Raw genomic sequence first — 24,703 nt, 5'->3', positions numbered from 1 at the left:
CAAATGCTTATTAGTCAGCAACAGAATGTTCCAGAAGCCTTTTGAACAGCGTCTGATGAACTCATTCTTCTTTTTTCCCCCACTACATATCAGATTTTGCCTACTCTTCATCACGAGGAAGACAAGTAGGAATCATTAATAAGTGTGTGTATTATGTTAAGTGCATTTGAGCGTCACAAATTATTTGCACATTTATTGAATGGAAATGTTTCTGATTCATCCAAATTCGTCTTCAGATGGCGCCTTTATTGCAATGTGCGTGCAGTCGATCGCTCAGATTACATTTTGAAAACCGGCGATCGCTGCAAATTACGCTTTAATGTTTGGCTGGTCAACTGCATGGTATGGAAACCTTATAAATCTGCTAGACATGCGGATGATCCCGTCCCATAAAGATGCCATTGCACAGCTCAGAGATACTTTGTAGTGTGCAAATTAACATAATTCCGGTTAATTAGCCGCTGAGCTCGGCATATACATTGTATTTTTATTTTGGTTAATGTTCCTTTACACAGTGAGTTGCCTTTTGGGATTTTTTTTCTACAATTATCAGATTATATGACATGCTGTGTGCACTTAATTGTGCTCACAAACCGTTCAAGTTGAAAAACAACTTGTGATCCATAAATGCTTTTGTGAACATGAAAAAGAAAACAAATAAAAACCAAATAAAACTAAATAAATATTCATGTATGTCCCTGCTTCGGGCCCCACTATTTTATTACTGTATTTTGTTAATATTTTGTCAATGAATAAAAAATGTCAATATTATGCTAAAAAGATGCACACACCGCTAGTGGATAACTGACTGATGTAGCTGAAAAAACAGTGGCACTGCTGCATATATATTGTCTTCTGTGTAAAAAAAACTTTCCTGAAAATATATTTCTGTGATAAACAAATCATAAACTTGGTATCGATAATAAAAAATAAGCTTCTGTTAAAAAAATTTTTTGGTACTGTTACCAGTTTAACATTACTTAACACTAGCAAACCTTTTTTGTTTTTGTTTTTGTTATTATATTCCAGTATCATTAGGCCTAAAAATGTAGATGTACAGATGGCTTTGCTTTATGTTGTTGTAGGAAATAGCTTTTTAAATGTTAAAATAACACTTTGTTCCAGGTTTTCCAGTTGTGCTTAAATGCTCTGATGGAGTAATGAGCAGAGGTGGGAGGTGTAGTCACATGACACTTGTCAGGCTGGAGTCACATGGTTTGTGTTTGCAGTCACTTCAGAACTGCACATATTTCTACACACAGTTATGATGAATGTGCTTTATGCTTCCTTTGTGAAATACTGAAAACTACAGAGGAACATTTAATTCTGATCAGGCAGTGAAAATATGGAAATACCAGCCATAAATCTCAAGGTAATTTATTTTCAATCATTTGTGCGTTATAGTGAGTACATTGATATTATTCATCGTCAGATAATTCATTTAATTGCTAAAGTATCCATTAAAAGATTAAAGATAAAAAGTTGTGTCATTGTGGTTTCATTAAAAATGAGTATACATTTTATGAAACCAGATGGGAGGCTTCAGAGATCATTTTCTTAAAGAATTCATGAGCAACTAACTGCTATTGTTATAACTGAAAGCTTTTACCTTTTGTGATTACTGTTGTTGTGATGGTGCATCGAGAAACTCTCTGAATTCATTCTGAATGGAAACACTAGCAAATTCTTGTTTTTTCTCTTGATAACACATTTTCTATTTTATAAATACCCCAAATCATACGTGCAGCATCGCGCTGTCTCTAGAAAATGATATACTGTATGTGTGCATTTACTCATGAACTGTACTATGTGTGTTCTCTCTGCAGGCCATTGTGTTGGTTCACTGGATACTGACAGTTTGGTGAGAGTTATGGCACATTTTTGCCTTTTTTCATCACTAACCTGAGGAATTTCACTTTTGGTGAATGTTTATCTACCAGTTTTCTATTCATCAGAAACATTTCTTGTTCAAACTTAAAACCGAAGCTTTCTAAATCTGTCCTAAACACCTAAACATACAGTCATTTTTCATAAAAATTAGTAGTACATTGAAAACAGTGATTAAAGTGCAAATATTTTTATATATCTCCCATTTGCATATTTCAAATATAGTGGAAGCATTACACATTCAATTAAAAGTCGAAGTATTAAGAGATTTCATCAAGTCTGTGTGTATTTTTATAGGAGGCAAGTCAATCGAATATATTAATCTGTTCAAAAAATAGCAGTATCAATATTTTCTCTTTTAAACTGAATTACTTCTAAATTCATGTTTCAGTTTATATTACTGTAAAAATATTTAGTTCCACAGCCAGTGTTTGATAACATAAATAAGTGTGCCCCTCACAGATCTCTCTTTTAAATTAATGTTATCCGTAGGATGCATTACAATTATATATTTGAGCATATAGATTAGATTAGTCAGTACCAAAGCTAAAACTGAAACTAACAAAAATAAAAAAATTCACAGATAATGGTCCATAAAATTGTACACCCCAATTTAATATGTTGGGGGAAAATCTTGCATACAATTTTAATAAACAGGAAAAATCTAATAGAAACATTAAAAAGAGTAAATTTAGTTGGAATTTGTGTTTTTTATTTCAATGTTTGAATTTAATTGTATTTACTTTCTATTCCTAAGGAAGTTAGGTGACCAATCTCTTATTTTAATGGATATAGCTGTTTAATAATATTATTTTGTTAGGGTTAGGACCAAAATATGCACCAAAATGTATTGGCTATCTTGACTGAGAAATGGATAAAAATATTCATTATCAAAAAGGGGTGTACTTATTTATGCTGAGTACTGTATGTGTTGCATCGAGTCAGCCAACTTCAGGCACACAGAAACAGTTTTGTTTTTATTTTAGCCATTATACAGTATATTGAACGAACTACATCCCACAGTTCCTGTGAATTTTGGATTTTGTTTTAAAACTGCATTTTTAATGTCATCTCAATTGGTCTGAGGTCAGGTAATTGAGCTGGCCACTCCATTACCTCAATCTGTTTTACCTAAAATCAAGTTGTTGCTTATTATTTGTTTGTGTGGAGTCATTGCCATATTGCAACCGTATGGACAATTTTTCTTTTAAATAATTTTTCCTGTGTTAATTCCGACTGCATTCAATTTGGATAAGATGGTCTATTTTTATGTGAATTTGAATAATCACCCTTAAAAATATTTATTTTAACTTTTTTTTCCCAAGTTTGGCATATAAAGCAAGTACTCGCTCTGTTCCTATTTCGCTTTATTCATTTTCGGCCTATTATAGAGTTGATTGGATACATTATGCAGCTATAATTGCATGGATATGTATGTCAAACCTTCAGAGCCTTGTTTGTCTTGCATATGTAACACAGCCAGTCCTACACTACGAATCGGCAACTCTCTGCATGGGAGTCGGTTGCTCTAACAAGGAAGCTAAAGACCATGATCTTTAGCGTCAGTCGATAGAGCACCTTTAGAGGTCAGAGGAGTGAGGTTTACCTGCACAGCACTTCACTAGCTGGCCTCCGCTACACTCACCTCCCTAAACCTCACTCCCATTCAGGTCACGGCACCAATGTAACCCCACTGGTCCTACACTCCCCAACCCACTCCGAGCTGGAATTAAACCGGCGACTCTCTGCATGGGAGTCGGTTGATCTAACAAGGAGGCTCAGGACCATTGCCTTTAGTGTCTGTTTCTAGAGCACCTTTAGAGGGCAGAGGAGTGAAGTTTACCTACACAGCACTTCACTAGCTGGCCTCCACTACACTTACCTCGAACCTCACTCACATCGGGGTCATGGCACTAATGTAATCCCACTAGTCCTACACTACCCAACTCACTCTGAGCAGGGATTGAACCGGGGACTCTCCACATGGGAGTCTATTGCTCTAACAAGGAGGCTAAATATCATGGCCTCTAGCGTCTGTCGCTAGACCACCTTTGGAGGTCAGAGGAGTGAGGTTTACCTGCACAGCACTCCACTAGCTGGCCTCCGCTACACATAACCTCTCTTCATGGATTATGATGAAGATGTGGATGTCCATGTAGGTGACCCTCTTTGATGTTTTTTCTTGGTGAGGGACAGGTGGGTGGCCCCGATGACCTGGTTAATCTTGGGTGTTGTGATCTGGTATTGAAAAATAACACACAGCTTTTTGCATTCAACTAGACAAACTGCTGAAACCCATAGTGAGAACACACACGCATGTTGATGACATAGGTAGACCAGTCGGTATAGGTGTTCATTAATATGATTTGATCCAGGTATGGGCAAACTTGGTCATGGAGGGCGAGTGTCCAGCAGAGTTTTCCTCCAACACTAGTCAAACACACCTGAACATGCTAATCTGCATCTTCAAGATTACTAAAGATCTATAGCAAACACTATTCAATACATATGGCATGTCACTCGTATAGTTTTGAATGGAGAAAAGTGTAACAGTCAACATGGCAAATGAACCCCCACCTTCTAGTACAGGAGCCAATTAGCAATTGCTATAGACTGGTGATTCTCCAGGTGAGGGGGTCAGACCAGCCGTGAGTTTCTGCTGATTTTGTGTGATTTAGAAATCACATAAAGAATTAGAAATGAAACTAAAGAAATGAATTAGAAATGAAACTAAAGAGACAGTTGTTGTTTAATTGTATTAATAAATCCTAATATGAAATTTAATCATAAGCTTGGCTAGCAGTTTTGGAGAATTTGATGTTTCCCTATTCAGACAGAATGCCAGAGCATACTACCAGAGAGGTGTTTCAAAAATGGCCACTGAGTAAAATGACTTGCCTCAATGGGACTGTAGGTGTGTCCCACATTGCATACTTATGCACTATTCTATGCCATTTTGTAGTATAAATAGTGTAAGTAGTGCATTCACACTCAAAACTCTAAAAATAATAAGTGCACTTTAATTACCTGGATGATGCACTCATACAACCGGTAAAAAAATGAAGTATGGAATGTTGGACACTTCACGCACTCAACAACCGCTGCTTTGCTCATGTAGCGGAAGAGGTGGAGCTATCTGGAGCACATGTTTGATAACTGTATTTATTTTGGATTGTGAAAGCAAAATTCTCCTACGGAAGTGATCATAGCGCCTCCTGATGGTGAATGCGGTCACACTTATGACAAGTATTATTTGGTACTTTGGTTATTTATTTCACTAATTTGGCAATCGTCAAATGTCATCTGGGAAACGGTTTGAATTTCCGCTTTGTAAAAAAAACATTAGTGTTCCATTTGGGACGACACTACATACATATACTATGCTGTTGAGTGTGTAAGTGCATAAGTATATAGTGCATAAGTGCATAGTGTATAGTGTGCCATTTGGGATGCAGCTTGTGTCTATAAGCAGTTGTGCCTGATTAGGGTTGTAGCTAAACTCTGCAGGACACTGGCCCTCCAGGACTGAGTTTAATCCAACTGCAGGTGCAACGGGACAAGAGCATATTACTTACATCTTCACACACATTAATGTTATTTTCAGTGATCTCTGAATGACGTAGTCTGACATGAATAGTGCCGATGTGGACAACAATCTCACTAAACATAGATTTAGATTTAATTGATGTCAGGCGCTCCCATCCCACAATAGACTATGGTGGCTGGTTTCTTAAAAGTCATAACACTCTTACTATCCACAAATAAAGTGTGGATGTGTGTCTCTAATTCTAAGATCTTCTCTGGCAGCCTCACTACATTTATGGCACATGAAGCCTGCTGCTAATTGATGACAAAGAGAGATCATGTGACAGGCAGTACATGTGAGACTAACATGAAAACCATGACTGACTGTGGTTTGAGGCGGGTTCTTATCACTGGTGTCTGATGACACGCATATATGAAATGATGTTAGTAAAAACTACAGTCCGCTCTTGGGGGCAACACAACAAATGTAAGTAAGCAATCAGGGATATCCACAGCAGAATGAACTGCCAACTTATCCCGCATATGCTATACACAGCGGATGCCCTTCCAGCTGCAATCCAGTACTGGGAAACCTCCATACACACTCATTTACACACATATATTACGGCCAATTTAGCTTATTCAATTCATCTATAATGCATGTCTTTGAACTGTGGGGGAAACCGAAACATCTGAAGGAAACCCACGCCAACACAGGGAGAACATGCAAACTCTTAACAGAAATGCCAACTTACCCAACCAGGACTCGAACCAGCAACCTTCTTGCTGTGAGGTGACTATGGTAACTACTGACCCACCGTGTCACCTACATCAATATTAATAATAATAAATTTATGTTAATTAATTCATGATATTGTTCACTGAGCATGTAGAGATTATGTTTTAGTTCTTTAGTTTCTGGTTGCTTTGGGTGTCCTATTTCGGTTTGCTCCAGTTCCCTAGACTTTTGGTTGCTGATTAATTCCTCACACCTGTTTCAAATCAGTTAAGTTGACTTATGTGTATTTTAAGGGAACCTATCATGCCCCTTTTTAAAAGATGCAAAAATAAATCTCTGATGACATTAGAGTATGGGATGTTTCAGCTCAAAATAGCCAACAAATAATTTCTTTGAATTCTTTGAAGCTGCCTCTTTCAGATTTTTGACAGTCGCTTTAACATCAAATGAGATTGTGCTCCCTGTTCCCTCATTTAAAAGAGGGCGGAGCTACAAAAGCCTGTCCATCAACTTAGCAGCAAATTAAAAACCGAACTGACGTTGTTTCTGTGAAAAATATAAATAAAGAAGTCTATAATATACTTTAGATTCTCTGCCTGAACTCGAGTTCAGAATTGACCCAACCCACGGGCCAGATCAGGTCTATATTTCCTGCCACATCTTCAGGCCGGCCGGTCCTGACCGTGATCAAGCTTTTGAGGGTTTTTTTAGTCATTACTTAATTAGCCTAACTGGGTGGAAAGCTATGCCTTAATTAGAAATATTCTACAAATATTTAAGTAAAGTTGGCCTAAGCAACACGTGCAGGTCTACAAAGTTGCATAATTCCAACGTGTGTCATGAGCAGCAACGCTCTAGCTCCTACAACAGCATCTCCTCCATTGGCACACATTCACATTGCATGCGCAAGCAGAGGGATGAAGCAGCGAGTGCGCAGTCCGATGTAGAGCAGAAAAAAGGCAGAAAATCTGTAAATCTCATCGATGCATTTATTGGGTAAAATGGTTACTATTTATTGTAATTTCATGTGTTAACATGATTTTGTTATTGTCAAAGTGCTGTTATTTTTATTGAGCATGAGCAGTGGTAAAAATAGACCTAGTGCTGAAATGATCGCGACACTGCTGCTTCAGTGTTGTTTACACTCTGCACTGACGTGCAGCTTCTGTGTGCAGTTTGAAAACTCTAATCTATTAACATGGACAATGGAAAAAACACGCTATGCTCACGCATGCGGTGTGAAAGAGGTGATAGTAAAAAAATGGGGATTCCCCTCAAAGGATCATAGTCAGCCTTTTGTTACAATCTACTCTAAATAAGCAAACAATGCAGTTTACATGCTTTGTCCTTGTTGCTGTCAGGTTCCGTGTTATCCTTTTTTTATTCTGTTGATTAATTCCTAACACCTGTTTCAAATTAGTTAAGTTGACTTAATCTGCGGTCACACTGGGCTCTTCCTCCCATAGACTTCCATTCATACGCACGCGAATGCGTCAGACCGGAAACACAAGGTCATGCGTCAAGTTTCGCATGTTGCTGCGGTGCAAAGTTCAAGCTTGGTAAACTCCGACCTGCAAAATTGTATCACTGCGTAAGACCAATCGAGGATCAAAACATGATCTCTATGGACAGAAGTTTAAAACATGGAGCAATAGCTCTCTTTTTTTAATTTCTAATCATCTTGTTTAATCCTGCCCCTTTTCGCATCGCCGCCTGACTGAATTTCGCACACACAAACTCTAGTGTGACCGCAGCTATAAGCTGCTGTAGAAAGGTTCTTTGTGTGGGAAGAAGAAGACAGGGTCGGCGATAAGGTAAGTGACAATTTTATTAATTTTATTTTTCACTGGTTCAACATAAGGCTCAAAGGCTCTTGTTGTAGCTCAGCTCTCTCTCCCGACTGGTCTCTCTCGCTTCCTTAAGAAGGCGTCTCTTTGGCCCAATCACTAGAGAAAGCAGGTGTTATTAATTATTTCTGATTGGGCTACTGACCAGCCGCCGGTGTCTCCACTCGCTCTCCCCCCTTTCTGGGTGTTCGACCACACTCTCCCCACCACAGCTGCGGTCACACTGGGCTTTGTGTGTGTGAAATTCTGTCGCACGGCACTGCAAAAAGGGGCGGGGACATTAGAGTATGTGATGTTTCAGCTCAAAATAGCCAACAAATAATTTCTTTGAACTCTTTGAAACTACCTCTTTTAGATTTTGACAGTTGCTTTAAATTCAAATGAGATTGTGCTCCTTTCATCCTTGTTGCGGTCAGGTTCCATGTTTGAGTCATGAGTTTCACCTGTGTTCATCCCCTGTGTAATTATTTCACCTGTGTTCACACCATGTCATTCCTGTGTTCTTCCATGCAAGTGTTTCTTAATAACTCTACGTATTTGATACTCCTGCAACCCTGTGCCTTCCTGAAGTGAACCCAGGTGTTACAGTTGCATTATTCATTAAGATAAATTTAAACTAATTTCTGTAGTTCAAACAACTCAGAATTATAGTCGTGAATGTCTGTTATAACGACCCACATATTAAGAAAAGTCTGCCTTAAATCAGTCTTCTTAATTACATTTTTGTCGTAATTACAGTTCGGTCATAAGGTGCAAGGGCTCGGGTAGTTTTTGGGCCCAATCTAAGCTCTAGTCTATGGAGACTACGGTGTTCATTCCTAAAACTCATCATTTATAATTCCTCTTAGTCACTGACATTATAATTCTCTGATACACTTGTATGTTTTACCTACACAGTTGTTTGCATAGAGCTGTGGATTAAATGAAAACATGTCAAATATTTCAGTAATTAAATGTTCTCTTATTGTGGTTTGATAAAAGCAGCTGGAGTTGTGCATTTCTGGAACTTTAAGCTTGACAACAGGAAAATGTATAACTATGTTTGTTTGTTTTGATCAGAAGCCATTTATTGGTGTACTTTTTAACCACATTATGGAGTATCTTTACAAAAAACTTCACCAAATTGAGTTCAAGGAGAGTGCTAAGTACAATGTTTCTTTTAACAGTTTGAATATGTGCTTACACAGGGCATGCTTACTTTCCTGGCTTCCAGCTTCCTATGTGTTGGGGAACTTCAGTGTTCTTGCAGTGGGAGTGTGGGCCATAGCACAGAGAGACTCCATAGATGCTGTTTTATTGGTAGGTGTTTTATTTATGCATGAAGGCTTTTTAGATTATTTATTTGTTTAGTATTGATGACCGATGAGAAATCCATAGCTAGACTTTTGACACTCACCGGTCATTTTATTATGTACGCTCCTCCAACTGCTTGTTTATGCAAATTTTCTAATCAGCCAATCAAATGGCAGCAACTCAATGTATTTAGGTATGTAGACATGGTTAAGATGATCTCCTGCAGTTCAAACCGAGCATCAGAATGGGGAAGAAAGGTGATTTAAGTGACTTTGAATGTGGCATGGTTGATGGTGCTGGACGGGTTGGTCTGAGTATTTCAGAAACTGCTGATCTACTGGCATTTTCATGCACAACCATCTCTAGGGTTTACAGAGAATGGTCAGAGAAAGAGAAAATATCCAGTGAGCGGCAGTCCTGTTATGCGCAAATGCCTTGTTGATGCCAGAGGTCATAAGAGAATGGCCAGACTGGTTCGAGCTGATAGAAAGGCAACAGCAACTCAAATAACCACTTGTTAAAAATGAGGTATGCAGAAGAGCATCTCTAGATGCACAACACAACGAACCTTGAGGCGGATGGGCTACAGTAGCTGAAGACCACAGTAGGTGCCACTCCTGTCAGTTAAGAACAGGAAACTGAGGCTATAATTCGCACAGGCTCACCAAAATTGGACAATGTAAGATTGGAAAATGTCGCCTGGTCTGGTGAGTCTCAAGTTCTGCTGCAACATTCGAATGGTAGGGTCAGAATTTGGCATCAACAACATGAAAGCATTGATCCATCCTGCCTTATATCAACAGTTCAGGCTGGTAGTGGTGGGGTTATGGTGTGGGGGATATTTCCTTGACACTTTGGGCCCATTACTACCAATTGAGCATCGTGTCAATGCCACAGCGTACCTGAGTATTGTTGCTGACCATGTCCATCCCTTTATTACCACAGTGTACCCATCTTCTGATGGCTACTTACAGCAGGATAACGCACCATGTCATAAAGCGCGAATCATCTCAGACATGAAAATGAGTTCACTGTACTCAAATGGCCTCCACAGTCACCAGCTCTCAATCCAATAGAGAACCTTTTGGATGTGGTGGAATGGGTGATCCGCATCATGGATGTGCAGCAGACAAATCTGCAGCAGTTGCTTGATGCTATCATGTCAATATGGACCAAAATGTCTAAGGAATATTTCCAGTACCTTGTTGAAGCTATGCCACGAAGGATTAAGGCAGTTCTTAAGGCAAAAGGGGTCCAACCCGATACTAGTAAGGTGTACCTAATAAAGTGGCCGTTGAGTGTTTTTCCTTAATACATTTCTTAAATGCATGATGCTTAACCCATTTTGGCTAAGCACCATGCTCTAAGAAAAATAACAGCTGAATGATATATATACTCTAGCAAGAAATCACAGTAAACATTCAGTGTAAGGTTTAAAATTTGATGACTACTGTTACTGTATGTAGTATCTTTAAGCCGAGAGTAAATGTTTTAGTATGTGTGTGTGTGTGTGTGTGTGTGTGTGTGTGTGCGTGTGTGTGTGTGTGTGTGTGTGTGTGTGTAATATATTTGCTATACTAATGTTTGGTCTTTGCTCTCTTCCATTAAGTTCTTGATTGGACTGGCAGTGACCATCTTGACTGATATTGTTCATTTCGGGATCTACTATGCAGCAGCTGAACTCCTGTATGAGAGATCCACACGTGACCTGTTCCGCTTTAGTGGAGGCATGGCCATCCTGAGCCTCTTGCTCAAACCTGTTTCCTGCTTCTTTGTCTACCAGATGTACCGTGAGCGAGGAGGCGAATACAACGTCAATTTTGGTAAGTGAGTAACTGAAAGCCTAAGGAAGAAAGAATAATTGGTGACTGAATATTGGTCCATAATGGTTTGTGGTACATGTAAAAGTATTTTAGTAGGGATAAAATACCACCATTGTTTGCTCAGGGTCCAAAATATTATTGAGTCTATTTTAATTATTATAGTTCTGAGCAGTATTTCACTGAATATGTCAAGAAAAATAAATATTAAAAAATAGGAGCGGGTAATTGAATTTGAGAACCGGTCACAAGACACATGCCTGACAGAGTGGCCCCCAGAAATGAACAGACAGGCAGCCTGACTATAATTTTAAGAACAGTACTTGGGTCTAGAGGAATTAGGCTAGTTTTGACAGATTTTTTTTTTATGTTAGATCTTGTTAGATTATGTTTTTTAATAGTATAGATTACAACTCACATCTGACTTTGCAGCATATCTGAAAGCAGTAGGAAGTGTGCAGGCTCTTGCTTTGAATGACCAGCACAGATGTGTACAAAGAACTTTAATAGTACCTCACACTGCTATGATGAAATATATTGGTCTTGCTGCAGAAGAAAATTTCCCAAACCATGACACTTCCTTCTCCACATTTTACCAACTTCTTGGTTTCAGTTTTCCTCAATTTGATGACAAAAATATTCTTGAAAATACTTCTTTCCAGACCCAAATAAAATGAAACTTGATTTCATCACTAAAATGAGCTTTGGACCAGTTCTCATCTGCTCACACCACATGCTCCTCAGCAAACGTTACTACCATTTTGATTCTTTACTCTTCGGCCAGTGCAGAGTAGGTTTCAGTCAAATTTCTCCTACAGTTTTTTTTTTAATTGCTAACATCACTGTGTCCAATCTGTAGTCACATTTTTAAAACTCTAAACAGAACTAGCATAACATTGATCTGTTGTCACCTTACCATTAACACCATCCCGTTTATTGTTTGCACAAAGTGAGTACTTTTACATGGACACCAATAATCCGATTTTAATGCGATTAAGACAATACTCTGATTAAGAGTCAACCTCTACCATGTAAATCTTGATTTTTAAAAATTAATGTAATCCGATTAAGTTCATAATCAAACTAAACAGAAATCAAATTAAGACGTGTAGTATGCAGATTTTGGTCGCATTATTGAAGTGCAGTAGAGACACGTAATTAAACTATTACTGTCATGTGGATTGGGCGACGTGGTGGCGTCTAGGTAGTGCTGTCGCCTCACAGCAAGAGGGTCACTGGTTCAAGCCTCGGCTGGGTCAGTTGGCATTTCTGTGTTGAGTTTGCATGTTCTCCCCACGTTCGCGTAGGTTTCCTCCAGGTGCTCCGGTTTCTCCCACAAGTCCAAAGACATATGTTATAGGTCAATTGAGTAAGCTAAAATTGTCCGTAGTGTATGAGGGTGTTTGGGTGTTTCCCAGTGATGAGTTGCAGCTGGAAGAGCATCCGCTGCATAATTCATGTGCTGGATAAGTTGGCGGTTCATTCCACTGTGGCGACCCCAGATTAATAAAGGGACTAAGCCAAAAAGAAAATGAATTAATGAATGTCATGTGGATTTTTTGTCACATTTTACGACAGGATAGTCTATACACACACAGCTATTTCACTCTACCCTCTGCACCTTCTGAGTCAGTAAAGGACCACAGACACACAGACATGCATTGCGAAATGCTGAGGTTTTTTTCACATACATCGTGCGGTATCAAATTCCATTAAAAATACTCTTCCAGCCGTTCATACTCGCATCCAATATTTAGTTTGTCACGGGGGCATGCATGAAATGTTTCTGAATGAAAGTGAAAGTGCCAAACTGCAGTTAAAGTCAACAAATTAAAAATGAAACACACGAAATTACACGAAACTCTAAAGAAAATGTTGGATAGCCCAGTGACGCAATGACGTTAATGGAATTATGTGCTATAACATGTAAAACAGGATTATGAAAGGAACATTTGTCATGTAAACACCTTAATCATATTATTGACTTATTCAGATTAAGGCAAATAATTAATTTACTGATGTCCATGTAAACAAAGTAAATGTTCAGTCAATTAGCATTAGATTGCTTATCCATTCTGTCTGCTTAATGCTTAAACAGCATCTCAGAAATGTAAAGCTAATGTTCCATTTGAGGACTTTTTTTTCCCCTACTTCTATGTCTATGGTCATTGACCACATGATCATGTGTGCTTCCTGGATGTAATAGAGGCTAATGACTGTCAGCAGTTTCATTTTGCTAACATTGTGAACTGCTGGTATAAAGTACAAATGACTCCCCTATGCTGCACAGATTCTACCTACAATTGATTCACACACAAATAAAAATATAGATATGACATTATTATTATTATTATTATTATTTAAAAATATTGATCTACAACTGAAACATGACAAGCAACTTGTAACAAGTATATTTTTGTAATGCAATAATTGTTAACATTTGGACAGTGTATCTGCTATGATTGACAGTATGTCCCTGTTTTTATTTGACTGAATGACTCAAGGGCGACACGGTGGCTGAGTGATTAGCACTGTTGCGTCACAACTAGAAGGTTTTACTGAGTACTGTAAAACCCAATAAGTTAGGGCAACCCAAACTGTTTGAGGAAACCGATTGCTACAAACCATTTGAGTTAAAAAAAAAAAAACTAATCTATGAGTACTGTGAACTTACTTCATTTAAGCTGAAGTAATGAGGTATTTAATTAACTCAATAACACAGAGTTCAAACCTTTTTTTTTAAATAGTAGAATTAACTTTTAGTAAGTTTTGAGGTAACCACTCAATTCATTTGATAAAGTTGACTGTTGGGTTTTTCAAAGTAGGACTAAGTGATGACCTCAAATTTAGGAAATTGTAGTTCCCTAATTTTCATTTTTAGTGTGTGTGCATGTGTGTACGCACATTGAATGAATGTATGAATGAATCAAAAAAAGGAATAACATTTTAGATTTTCCTATGCCTTTTCCTTTGATAATGCTCACAGTATAACATTCAAAATCAAATCCCCTGGTCACCACTTTCCACACAAATGTGAAACTTTCAGAAATAATTTTCACTCTAATGTAAGAACATGACTGATCATAACAGTAGAAGGGGAGACCGGGATAGTTGTTTACATTTAATGTAACATTTTTTACATTTCTCTCTATATCTTTAAAATCTCTTAAGCCAGTGCATTCAAAATTTGATTGAAACTAGGTACAAGTGTCCGCTATTAAATGGCATAAACGTTATCTTAGCAACACAAACAGAACGTGCTTAGTTTAGTTTCAAACAGAATGAGTGAAATGTTATAATTCACCCTATAGTCACCATGTGGTCAAATGTGACATTAGCATTTTCCCCCGGGTGGGACGTAACAGTATTAAATAAGAATTGATTTTAAAAATGGATTTGAAAGCTTTTTAATCAACATTGAGTTTTCAGCAAAGTTGCTGTGTGTCTCTGTGTTTCAAAGCTGAATAAAATGTGCAAATGTGTGTCAGCTTCAACAAGGCTTCATGAGCCCGCTGAACACAGTTATGAGTTATTTGGCTTTAAGGTCTTTAACTTTCAAGAGCTATAGGAATAATGAAATGAAATTAAATTCATCTTTAATCTATAGCTCTTTTACAATGTAGATTGTGTCAAAGCAGCTTAACACAGATGTTCTAGTAATTTTAAACTGTCTGTCAAGTTTTCAGAGTTCAGTTCAGTGTGATTTAATTTTCACTGCTGAATGTCTAAACACTGAAGAAAAAATCCATCGATGCGCAACTACTCAAAATCATATAAAATCAAATAAATCATATTAATACAATTGGTGACATGGTGGCTCAGTGATTAGGACTGTCGCCTTACAGTAAGAAGGTTGTTTGACTGGCTGGGCAAGTTGGCATTTTTGTGTGGAGTTTGCATGTCCTCCCCGTGTTGATGTAGGTGTCCTCTGAGTGCTCCGGTTTCCCTCACAGTCCAAGGACGTGGGTATAGGTGAATTAGATGAACTAACTATAGTGAATGAGTGTGTGTATGGGTTTTTCCCACTTGGTTACGGCTGGAAGGACATCTGGTGCGTAAAATAAGTTGGTGGTAACAATTCACTTGTGTTACTAACCAAGGGCCCTATTATCAACCCTTATTTTGCCATTTTGCACCACATTGTTTAAATAGCAAATCCATTTGTGCCACTTTGTGGACTCATGGGTGTGCCGATCTTGAAAAGAGGTGTGTTAAGGCGCATTGTTGGTGGGTTGGTATTTTGAGGATCTAAAAAAGCTTGTGCAATAGACCAGCTAAAAGCAGGTCTAAAGTCTGGTGCAGAGCACGTTAGTTGTGTGCTTTAAACGCATACACATTGCTTAACCCTTTAACTACCTGCTCTACCAAATGGTTGACCATGTTTTTACTGTTTTAAATAATAACTGTTAAAGTCATTTAAAGAATGACTGTTTTAGATAATGGTTTACACACACAGCATTGTTGGTTTAAAAAAATATATAACATAATTCTGTTACACTTCTACACTTCATTTTGGTTTTATTGTAAAAAATAAATTAAAAAAAAATGTTAAATGAGAATCTGAAAAATTTTATGGCATACTTCGAAAAATATAGATGATTTAGTATTCAAATATGTTTTATTTTGATCATGTTTAAAATAAATTTGTCTTATACTTAATATTTTTCAGATTTTTCATATTATATGTATTATTTCCGGTACTTATACCATAAACCGACATATCAACCATTTGGTAGAGGCTGATATTTTCGAAACTATAGGATTGTTAAAAAAAATAATTTGGTGTGGCAGTTAATACACACAGGATGTACAGCAATGTGCAAATATCTTTACAAATGAAAAAGAATTAAAGGATTAAAATATTACAAAATGCATTACTTTCTACACAAATATAAAAACCAGTGCCATGCCTTCATCTCGGGGTCTTTTTTCAGTTTATTCATGACAACTTGCATTTGTATGTTATTATTATTAGTAGTATTATTTATTATATGCATATTTATATTTGTTTCATTAAAAAACAAGCTTTGTCCACCTATTGGACCATATGGGGCATAGGACGTGTGTTTGGATATAACTCAGTTTTTTGACCACACTTCATTATTATTGTTCATTTATTCGTTTGCTGGAAATTGAAACTGAATTTAGAAATAGATTTGAAACAAATCTTTGCGCTTAACAAACTAAATTAAATATGTAGGCTAATGGATGTCTTCAGTGGAGTGGGTACAACACTATTTCCTTATTCATGAAAGACAGAAAGAGAAAGAGAATGTAAAAAGGCAGAATAGACGAGGCTCGTTCTTTATCCTAGCACTGCAGATGGTCTGTTTAACTGTTTTCTCACTAATGAAGCATTCAGTTTTTCCACTTAAAAAAGTCCGCCATGTACATAGCAAATGCGCCATGCCGTAACACAACTGGTTCTTAGAGGGAATGGGAGATGAGACTCTGGTTTATTCTCAAAACACACTTATATCTCATTGAGAGAATAGGCACAACCCTGTTAGACCATGTGCCGGGGCGCAGACCATATTTTTCCGTTCTTAAAATAGCAAAAGTGGATTTGGACACACCCGTAATACTTTTGCACCATGCACTTTAGACTTTGCGCCTAGATCGTTAAAATAGAGCCCCAAGAGTTTGGTTGTTGTAATGACCGCATAATTTTGTAGACATGCATTTGCTTACCTTACAGCTAACAGCTAAAACATTATCATCAACAACATACAATAACAATATCTACATAGATGCACAATTGGCATCCTTTAACTTTGATGGATTTAACTACAAATCAGGCATAGTTATCCCAAAAATTATTTCAGTAAAAATATGACTTTCATAGCTCAAATGTAGTTTTCTCCTTTAACATGTGCTGAATTTGCCACAGGACTCCTTTATGAATATGAACATGTGTGAAGTGATTCAGCTGAGTTGTAGCTAGTGCCTGATTTTAGAGATTGAAAGTGTTACAACTGACAATTGTTACAACTATCCCCTGTCTCACTCTAATGGAATTTAAAGCCCTTGACAGTGCATTACTGTGTGGTGGTTTTGCGTTTTGATGTGGACAAAGGTTTTCTTTTAAGCAGAGACAGGAAAAACTCACTTTTATAATAGTATCTGTATAAGCACATCAGACTTTCAGTTCAGAGCCAGCATGTATCTCTGAAACTTGTGTTACTGTGAGAAGTGCAGAAAGAGAAGTTCCAGTGGTGTAATGTTTCATTCAGCGGCAGATCCTGGGTCTTTTGTTCTGCACTGGATACACACAAAAAGAGCAGTCTAGTTTGCCTCAGGGCACTGTGTAGTCTGGCAATGAACTGTGAGGTGTCCTTGAGGCAAAGCCACACATTTTTTTTTCCTGTGAAGAGCCAGGTACCTTTAAAAAAAGAAAGAACTTTTGTACCCAAGTAAAAGTAAAGAAGTATGGCCTGAAAAATGTTCTTAAGTAAAAAGTACTCATTACTACTACCTGTTTTATTTTTATGGTGATAACTACACTACACATCTACATCTATACAAAATAACTTACATTTCTAATTTTTTTGTAAAACTGCCCATTTTCAACAGCAAAGTAGCCAGGCAACATCCTTCTACAATATTGTCCAACAACATTGCTCAAAAAGTTGCCCAGTGTATCATCACCTGGACACAAAACTTAATGTAATGGTTGTTTAGAACAACAGCTGCCATACTTGTTCATATACTCTAAAATGTAATTCTGTAGGCCTATATTTTTTTACTAATAAATGTCTTAAATTAACACTTAGTTTTGTCATAAATACATTTTTGTTTGTTTTTCTTTTGATGATGAATTTGACTTCAAATTCTTTTTTAAATTTTTTACAATTTTTTTCATTTTCGTCAAACAGCACTTTTGCAGCTTATTTGATTTCACTATTTGTTTTAGTTTTGTTGTTTTTAGAGTATTAAGTATATTTTATTTAACAAATAAAGTCATTAATGCTGTTAATATATTGTTGCATAATCTTTATTCATGTGATAAATTCCTGATCCTTGGCATTATATTTTTATTCATAAATCACCCAGTATAAATACTTTTGATGTTCTAAAATATTTATCTAACAATCTATCTAACAAATTTAAATGAAGACAACGGTGTAGGCTATATTATATACATGTTAAAACTAACCTCTTTAAAAGATTAAATTCTGCACTAGGAAATATGAACTCGTTGTAAACAGAGGAAATAAATCTCAAATTTATAACGTATTTGTAGCAAAGTTCGTTGTTAAGGGAAGAAGAAGACAGGGTCGGCGATTCAGGTAAGCAATAGATTTTTATTTTCCTTTAAGTGAGTGCACAACACCCGTAGTGTGCGTGTGTGTGCTCTCTCCCTCTCCTCCCGGCTGCTCCTTCTGTTCTCCTTAAGAAGGTTGTCTCTCCGGCCCAATCACTAGAATAAACAGGTGTTATTTATTATTTCTGATTGACCTGCTGATTAGCCGCCGGGCTCCAAGCCTGCTCTCCCCCCTCATTGGGTGTTCGATCATGCTTACCTCTCCACATACCCCCACCGCCCGCCTCAGGCCGGGGAGCCGTCCGGCCTGCAGCCCTCCCCCCCGCCCTGGAGTGGAAGTCGGCCACAGCCATCTGCGCCCCCGGCCTGTGGACCACCTTGAATTTAAAAGGCTGTAACGCTAGATACCAACGGGTGATCCGCGCGTTGGTATCCTTCATGCGGTGAAGCCACTGGAGAGGAGCATGATCTGAACAGAGGACGAATTCCCTGCCCAGGAGGTAATAGCGAAGAGTGAGAACGGCCCACCTGATCGCCAGGCACTCCTTCTCTATGGTGCTGTACTTAGCCTCACTCTTACTGAGTTTTCGGCTAATGTACAGCACCGGCCGTTCCACTCCTGCCACCTCCTGGGAGAGAACCGCCCCCAGACCCCGATCGGATGCATCCGTCTGTAACAGAAAGGGGAGAGCAAAATCAGGAGCGTGCAATAGTGGCCCCCCGCAAAGTATAGATTTTACCTTTGAGAAGGCCTGTTGACACTGCTCCGACCATTGGACGGTATCTGGTCCCTCCTTTTTAGTGAGATCAGTCAATGAGCTGACGAGGGCCGAATAATTAGGGACAAAACGCCTATAGTATCCCGCCAGCCCCAAAAACTGTCTCACCTCCTTCTTGGTCTTAGGTCTCGGACAGGTGGCAATAGCTGCAGTCTTATCAATTTGGGGCTGCACCTGCCCGTGGCCTAAGTGGAAGCCCAGATACCTTACTTCCACTCGCCCAATTGCGCACTTCCGTGGGTTAGCCGTGAGCCCGGCCCGTCTCAGCGCCGACAATACCGCCCTCAGGTGTTGCATATGCCGCTGCCAGTCATTACTGTAAATGATGATGTCATCTAAATAAGCAGCGGCATATGCCACGTGAGGGCCGAGTATTTTATCCATCAGACGCTGAAACGTTGCCGGTGCCCCGAACAGCCCGAACGGAAGTGTCACGAATTGGTGTAATCCAAACGGCGTTGTGAAAGCCGTTTTTTCGCGGGATATTGGAGTCAAGGGGATCTGCCAATAGCCCTTCGTTAAATCCAAAGTCGAGTATAATCGAGCAGCACCTAACCGGTCGAGCAACTCGTCAATACGCGGCATTGGATAGGCGTCGAATTTTGACACCGCATTTACCTTGCGATAATCCACACAGAACCGGACCGAGCCGTCAGTCTTGGGTACCAAGACAATCGGGCTGGCCCAGTCGCTGTGGGACTCTTCTACTACTCCCATTTTCAACATATTACTCAATTCTTCCTGAATCACTTTTTTCTTGTGTTCAGGTAGGCGATACGGCCGGGTCCTAACGACCACGCCCGGTTCGGTCTCGATATGGTGCTGAATCAGGTTAGTACGACCGGGCAGGGGTGAGAACACATCAGAGAATTCATGTTGGAGGTGCCGGATATCGAGGAGCTGGCTCGCTAAGAGATGATCCCCTCCGGTGACCAGAGCGCCCGGCCGTTCCCGGCCGGGGCTCTCTGGCCCCAGGTCATCCTCGTTAGTAACAAGCGTAGCCAGCGCCACTTCCTCCGGCTCCCTCCACTGCTTCAGCAGATTAATGTGATAAATCTGACGGTGAATCAGCCCTGTCCGAACGAACCACCTCGTAATCGAGATCACCGACTCGTCGTGTGACCACAAACGGCCCTTGCCACTTGGCGAGTAATTTAGAGCTGGAAGTGGGTAATAGTACAAGGACTTTATCTCCCTGTGCAAATTTACGTAGTTTAGTGCGCTTGTCATATCGCCGGCGTTGGTCATCCTGAGCCTTAAGCAAATTCTCCGTAGAGAGCCGCCCCAGTGTGTGGAGTTTTGCTCTAAGGTCCAGAATATACTGAATTTCATTTTTACTCTTAGAAGGCTCGTCCTCCCAAGCCTCTCTAATGACATCCAAACCCCTCTGGGCTGTCTGCCATAGAGAAGCTCGAAGGGGGAAAACCCCGTGGAGGCTTGGGGAACCTCCCGCACAGCAAATAACAAGGGCTCTAACCACTTATCCCAATTTTTCGCGTCCTCGTGAACGAATTTACGGATCATTGATTTAAGCGTGCGATTAAACCTTTCCACCAGCCCGTCTGTTTGTGGGTGATAGACGCTGGTGCGAATGGATTTAATGCCCAATAATCCATAAAGTTCGCGCATGGTGCGTGACATGAACGCGGTGCCTTGATCAGTGAGAATCTCCTTGGGGATTCCCACTCGGGAGATTATACGAAACAGAGCTTCCGCAACACTTTTTGCTGAGATGTTACGGAGCGCTACTGCTTCCGGGTAGCGGGTTGCATAATCCACTAGGACTAGTGCAAACCGGTGCCCGCGTGCGGATCGCTCTAATGGCCCGATGAGATCCATACCAATTCTCTCGAAGGGCATCTCCATAATTGGTAACGGGCGCAAAGGCGCTTTTGGGGTGGCCGGTGGATTTACCAGCTGACATTCACGGCACGCAGCGCACCATTTGCTGACATCCCCGTGAATGCCCGGCCAAAAGAATCGGGTCATGAGGCGATTTAATGTGGCCGCCTGACCTAAATGTCCAGCCATAGGATTAGCATGAGCCGCCTGGAAAAGCATTTCCCGGCGGCTATTTGGTACTAATAATTGGGTAGTATCTTCTTTTGTCTGAGCGTCTTGGGTCACTCGATACACCCTGTCATTAATGATCGAAAAATATGGATAGGAGAGGGGCCGGTCAGGCTGGAGGTTTTCCCCATCTATCACCTGCACTCTTTCGAGTGCATGTCTTAGCGTGTCGTCACGCGACTGTTCCAGGGGAAAGTCTTTACACCGGGAAATTCCCAGCCCTTCCCCTGCGACAGCGTGTGACGTCACCGCTTGGGATTCCCCCAGCTGAGCGACACACCCCCTACCCGGCGATCTCTTCTTCCAAGACACACACGCACATAAGACCCCTAATAATCTATTAAATCCAGGCCAATTGGTTCCCAGAATTAGCGGGTGTTTGAGGTGCGGGTTAACTGCTACCTCAACACTATGCTTTTTACCCCGGAATTGAATGTCTATCGCCGTTAGCGGGTAGTGAATTACGTCCCCGTGCACACACCTTACCCTTACTGTGCGGCTCGTATCCAATGCCGGGTCTTGAAGCAGGCTTTGGTGAATGGAGGTTTGGTTGCACCCCGAATCCACCAAAGCTTGATATGTACCCCCTTTTATACTCACTGGTATCCGGTATAGCCCGTCGCGACCGGGGGCGACGATTGGCGTGGCGGGGACCCGAATCAGCGCACTCACCTCCTTCATGGAGCAGATTTTTGGTGTGCTATTCTCGCCCCCGCGGCGCCAATGCATCGGCCCAGCCCTTCTCACTATACCCCCAGGGCCAGCAAGACCAACCGATTGAACCGGAGAGAGACCTGGCGCTGTCTGGGGAACCGCCAGGGGTCGTTGCTCCACCCCGCCGTCCGGATATGGACCCGCCCCCCTTGGGACGTTCGGCAGGTCCGCCTCTGTGCACCGCCATCTGGGTGCTGGTGTGGGCGGTCCCCGCAGTCTGGGCCTGGGAACAGGAGGAGAGAGAGGGAGAGGGGGAGAAGAGAGAGAGGTTATTTCGCCGACCCTGGACCTCGCCACCAGGTGATCCTCCGCCAGCCGGATGGCCGTCTCCAGATCCTCTGGCCGGTGGCACTGGACCCACTCCGATGTTCGGGAGGGGAGGCGGGTGATGAATTGCACCACGGCATCCACCAGCTGGTCGGTGGTCCGGCCATCCTTCACCAGCCATCTGCGGCAGGCGTCACGGAGCTGCTGAGCGAACACGAAGGGCCGGCCACTGGCAGTCAGCTCCATGGAGCGGAAGAGCTGACGCTGCTCTTCCGGATTGCGGCCGGCCCGCTGGAGAACGGCTCGCTTCAGGTGAGCGTACTCCAGGAGATTCTGGGCCGGTAGCTGCTGCACGGCAATTTGGGCTTCGCCTGACAGCAGGGGGATAACTCTTACCGGCCTCTCGGCCCGCGGCCAGCCACACGCCTCCGCCAACCTCTCGAAGAGGTCCAGGAACACTTCCGGGTCATCCTCCGGTGCCATCTTCTGTAGCGAGATGGGAGGGTGGGCGGCAGATGTCGGAGCGGGCCGGATCTCCTGGACCAGCAGACTCCGGATTAGCTCGCGGTCCTCCCGCTGGGCCTCTACGAGGACTTGGAAGCGTCTTTCCAGATTTTTTCTCAGCTCCCCCAGCGCATGGTGTTGTTGTTGGTGGAGGGCCGCGAGCGCCTGGATGACTTCCGCACATGGACTGGTAGACGGAGTAACCATTCTGGCAGCAGGGTTTCTTCTTCTTCCCGGGTTTCGGCACCACTGTAGCAAAGTTCGTTGTTAAGGGAAGAAGAAGACAGGGTCGGCGATTCAGGTAAGCAATAGATTTTTATTTTCCTTTAAGTGAGTGCACAACACCCGTAGTGTGCGTGTGTGTGCTCTCTCCCTCTCCTCCCGGCTGCTCCTTCTGTTCTCCTTAAGAAGGTTGTCTCTCCGGCCCAATCACTAGAATAAACAGGTGTTATTTATTATTTCTGATTGGCCTGCTGATTAGCCGCCGGGCTCCAAGCCTGCTCTCCCCCCTCATTGGGTGTTCAATCATGCTTACCTCTCCACAGTATTCATAAAGTATTTCATTGCTTTAGTACCAATTGTACAAACGTTGTACGTAAAAAGTTTTTTTTAGTGGTATTAGATTTAAAGATCAGAGAAATACAGAACATGTTCGGTGGTGAACAAAAGACTAACCTCATGTAAATGCCAGATTTGAACAGGAATGTGTCTCTTGTTTAAGTGTGATCTGATCGACCAAAACGCATCTTTTTACTCTGTGTCATAAGAAATTTACTGGAGTTGTAATAGGTATAGTTTGTAGTGCCTAATTATAAAGTACAGTGTATGAAATCACGTTCATAATTTATATAATGTAAAAAGCGTGACTATTTTATTTAACCATTAAAATGGCATGTATAAGGCATGTATGTTGACCCTTTCGTGTACTTATGTATAATTAAAGGCATGCATGGGTTTTGAAAATAAGCACTTATCTTTTCTACTGTTTAGTTAGCCCAGTTAGCTTATGTGCTAGTATAATCATACCCCTACCCTACTGAAAAAAAAAACATCTTAAACCAGCCTAGGCTGGTTGGCTGGTTTAGCTGGAAAATGACCACCTGGTTTAAGCTGGACATAGCTGGTTTTGGCTGGGCTTCCAGCCTGGCTAGGCAGGTCAAGCTGGTTTTAGCTGGTCTTCTCCCAGCCTGACCAGCTAAGAACAGGCTGGAAATGCCTGGAAACCAGCCTGAAAGTGGCCAAAACCCCTCTAAAACCAGCCTGGTTGACCAGCTAAATCCAGCCAACCAGCCTAGGCTGGTTTAAGCTGTTTTTTTCAGTAGGGTACTGTTAGCCTCCTGGCTACAATAAGCAAATGCAGCTCTGATTAGCCACACAACAAGGTATCACAATAATTGCTTTTGATCAGGCATTCACCACAGATGATCCCTTATCGCCCGTTTCCACTGAGAGGTACGGTATGGTACGGAGTCCCCTTTATCAAGCTTTATCAAGCCATTTTTACTCAAGGAAATGTCACAATAAAGCCGTACAGGTCGTTCATCATATGAGAAGCACTTCTCACAAAACAAATGCTTTATACCCATAAATACTTGTGAATAAATGTTTATTACTAACCTTTCTATGACCATGAGTTGATTATAACTGCAGATCAATGACAGTGCGAAATAGTCTACTGTAACGTCTGCAATTATATAAAATAAATAAATGCAACATATATGAACACATGCAGACCCTTACAGTCTCCGTTATGTTATCAATTACAGAAAAAACTACACACAACATACATTTAGTCCTTATTTAGGTTCATGAAATATAGCCCACAGTCAGAGCAAACTTCTCAAATGTGTCTTTAATCTTCAGCAGCACATGTACCCTTTTGTTTGAAAGTAATTCCATCATTCCGAGTTCATAATAGTCCAAAAGGTGATCATAATAGTTAAAAATGGCAGTTTGTTCATGTTTTAGGTTGCAGAAACATCATTTGCTGCTGT

General features: G+C 40.8%; 1 protein-coding gene across 1 annotated transcript in view; it reads left to right on the top strand.

Moving 5' to 3' along the window:
• Positions 1-1,227: 1,227 nt before the first annotated feature.
• agtrap (angiotensin II receptor-associated protein) overlaps positions 1,228-24,703 on the top strand; it is a 38,535-nt gene continuing 15,059 nt past the window's right edge. The window contains exons 1-4 of the mRNA XM_056468754.1: positions 1,228-1,372; positions 1,827-1,861; positions 9,186-9,297; positions 10,901-11,114. Of these exons, the coding sequence (XP_056324729.1) occupies positions 1,346-1,372; positions 1,827-1,861; positions 9,186-9,297; positions 10,901-11,114 (388 nt within the window). The 5' untranslated portion in view covers positions 1,228-1,345. The remainder of the gene's footprint in view (positions 1,373-1,826; positions 1,862-9,185; positions 9,298-10,900; positions 11,115-24,703) is intronic.

The sequence above is a fragment of the Danio aesculapii genome, chromosome 11, assembly GCF_903798145.1.
Source record: "Danio aesculapii chromosome 11, fDanAes4.1, whole genome shotgun sequence".
In the NCBI taxonomy this organism is placed as follows: Eukaryota; Metazoa; Chordata; class Actinopteri; order Cypriniformes; family Danionidae; genus Danio; species Danio aesculapii.
Note: the sequence above shows the minus strand (reverse complement) of the source record. Positions and strands in the feature narration are given on the sequence as shown.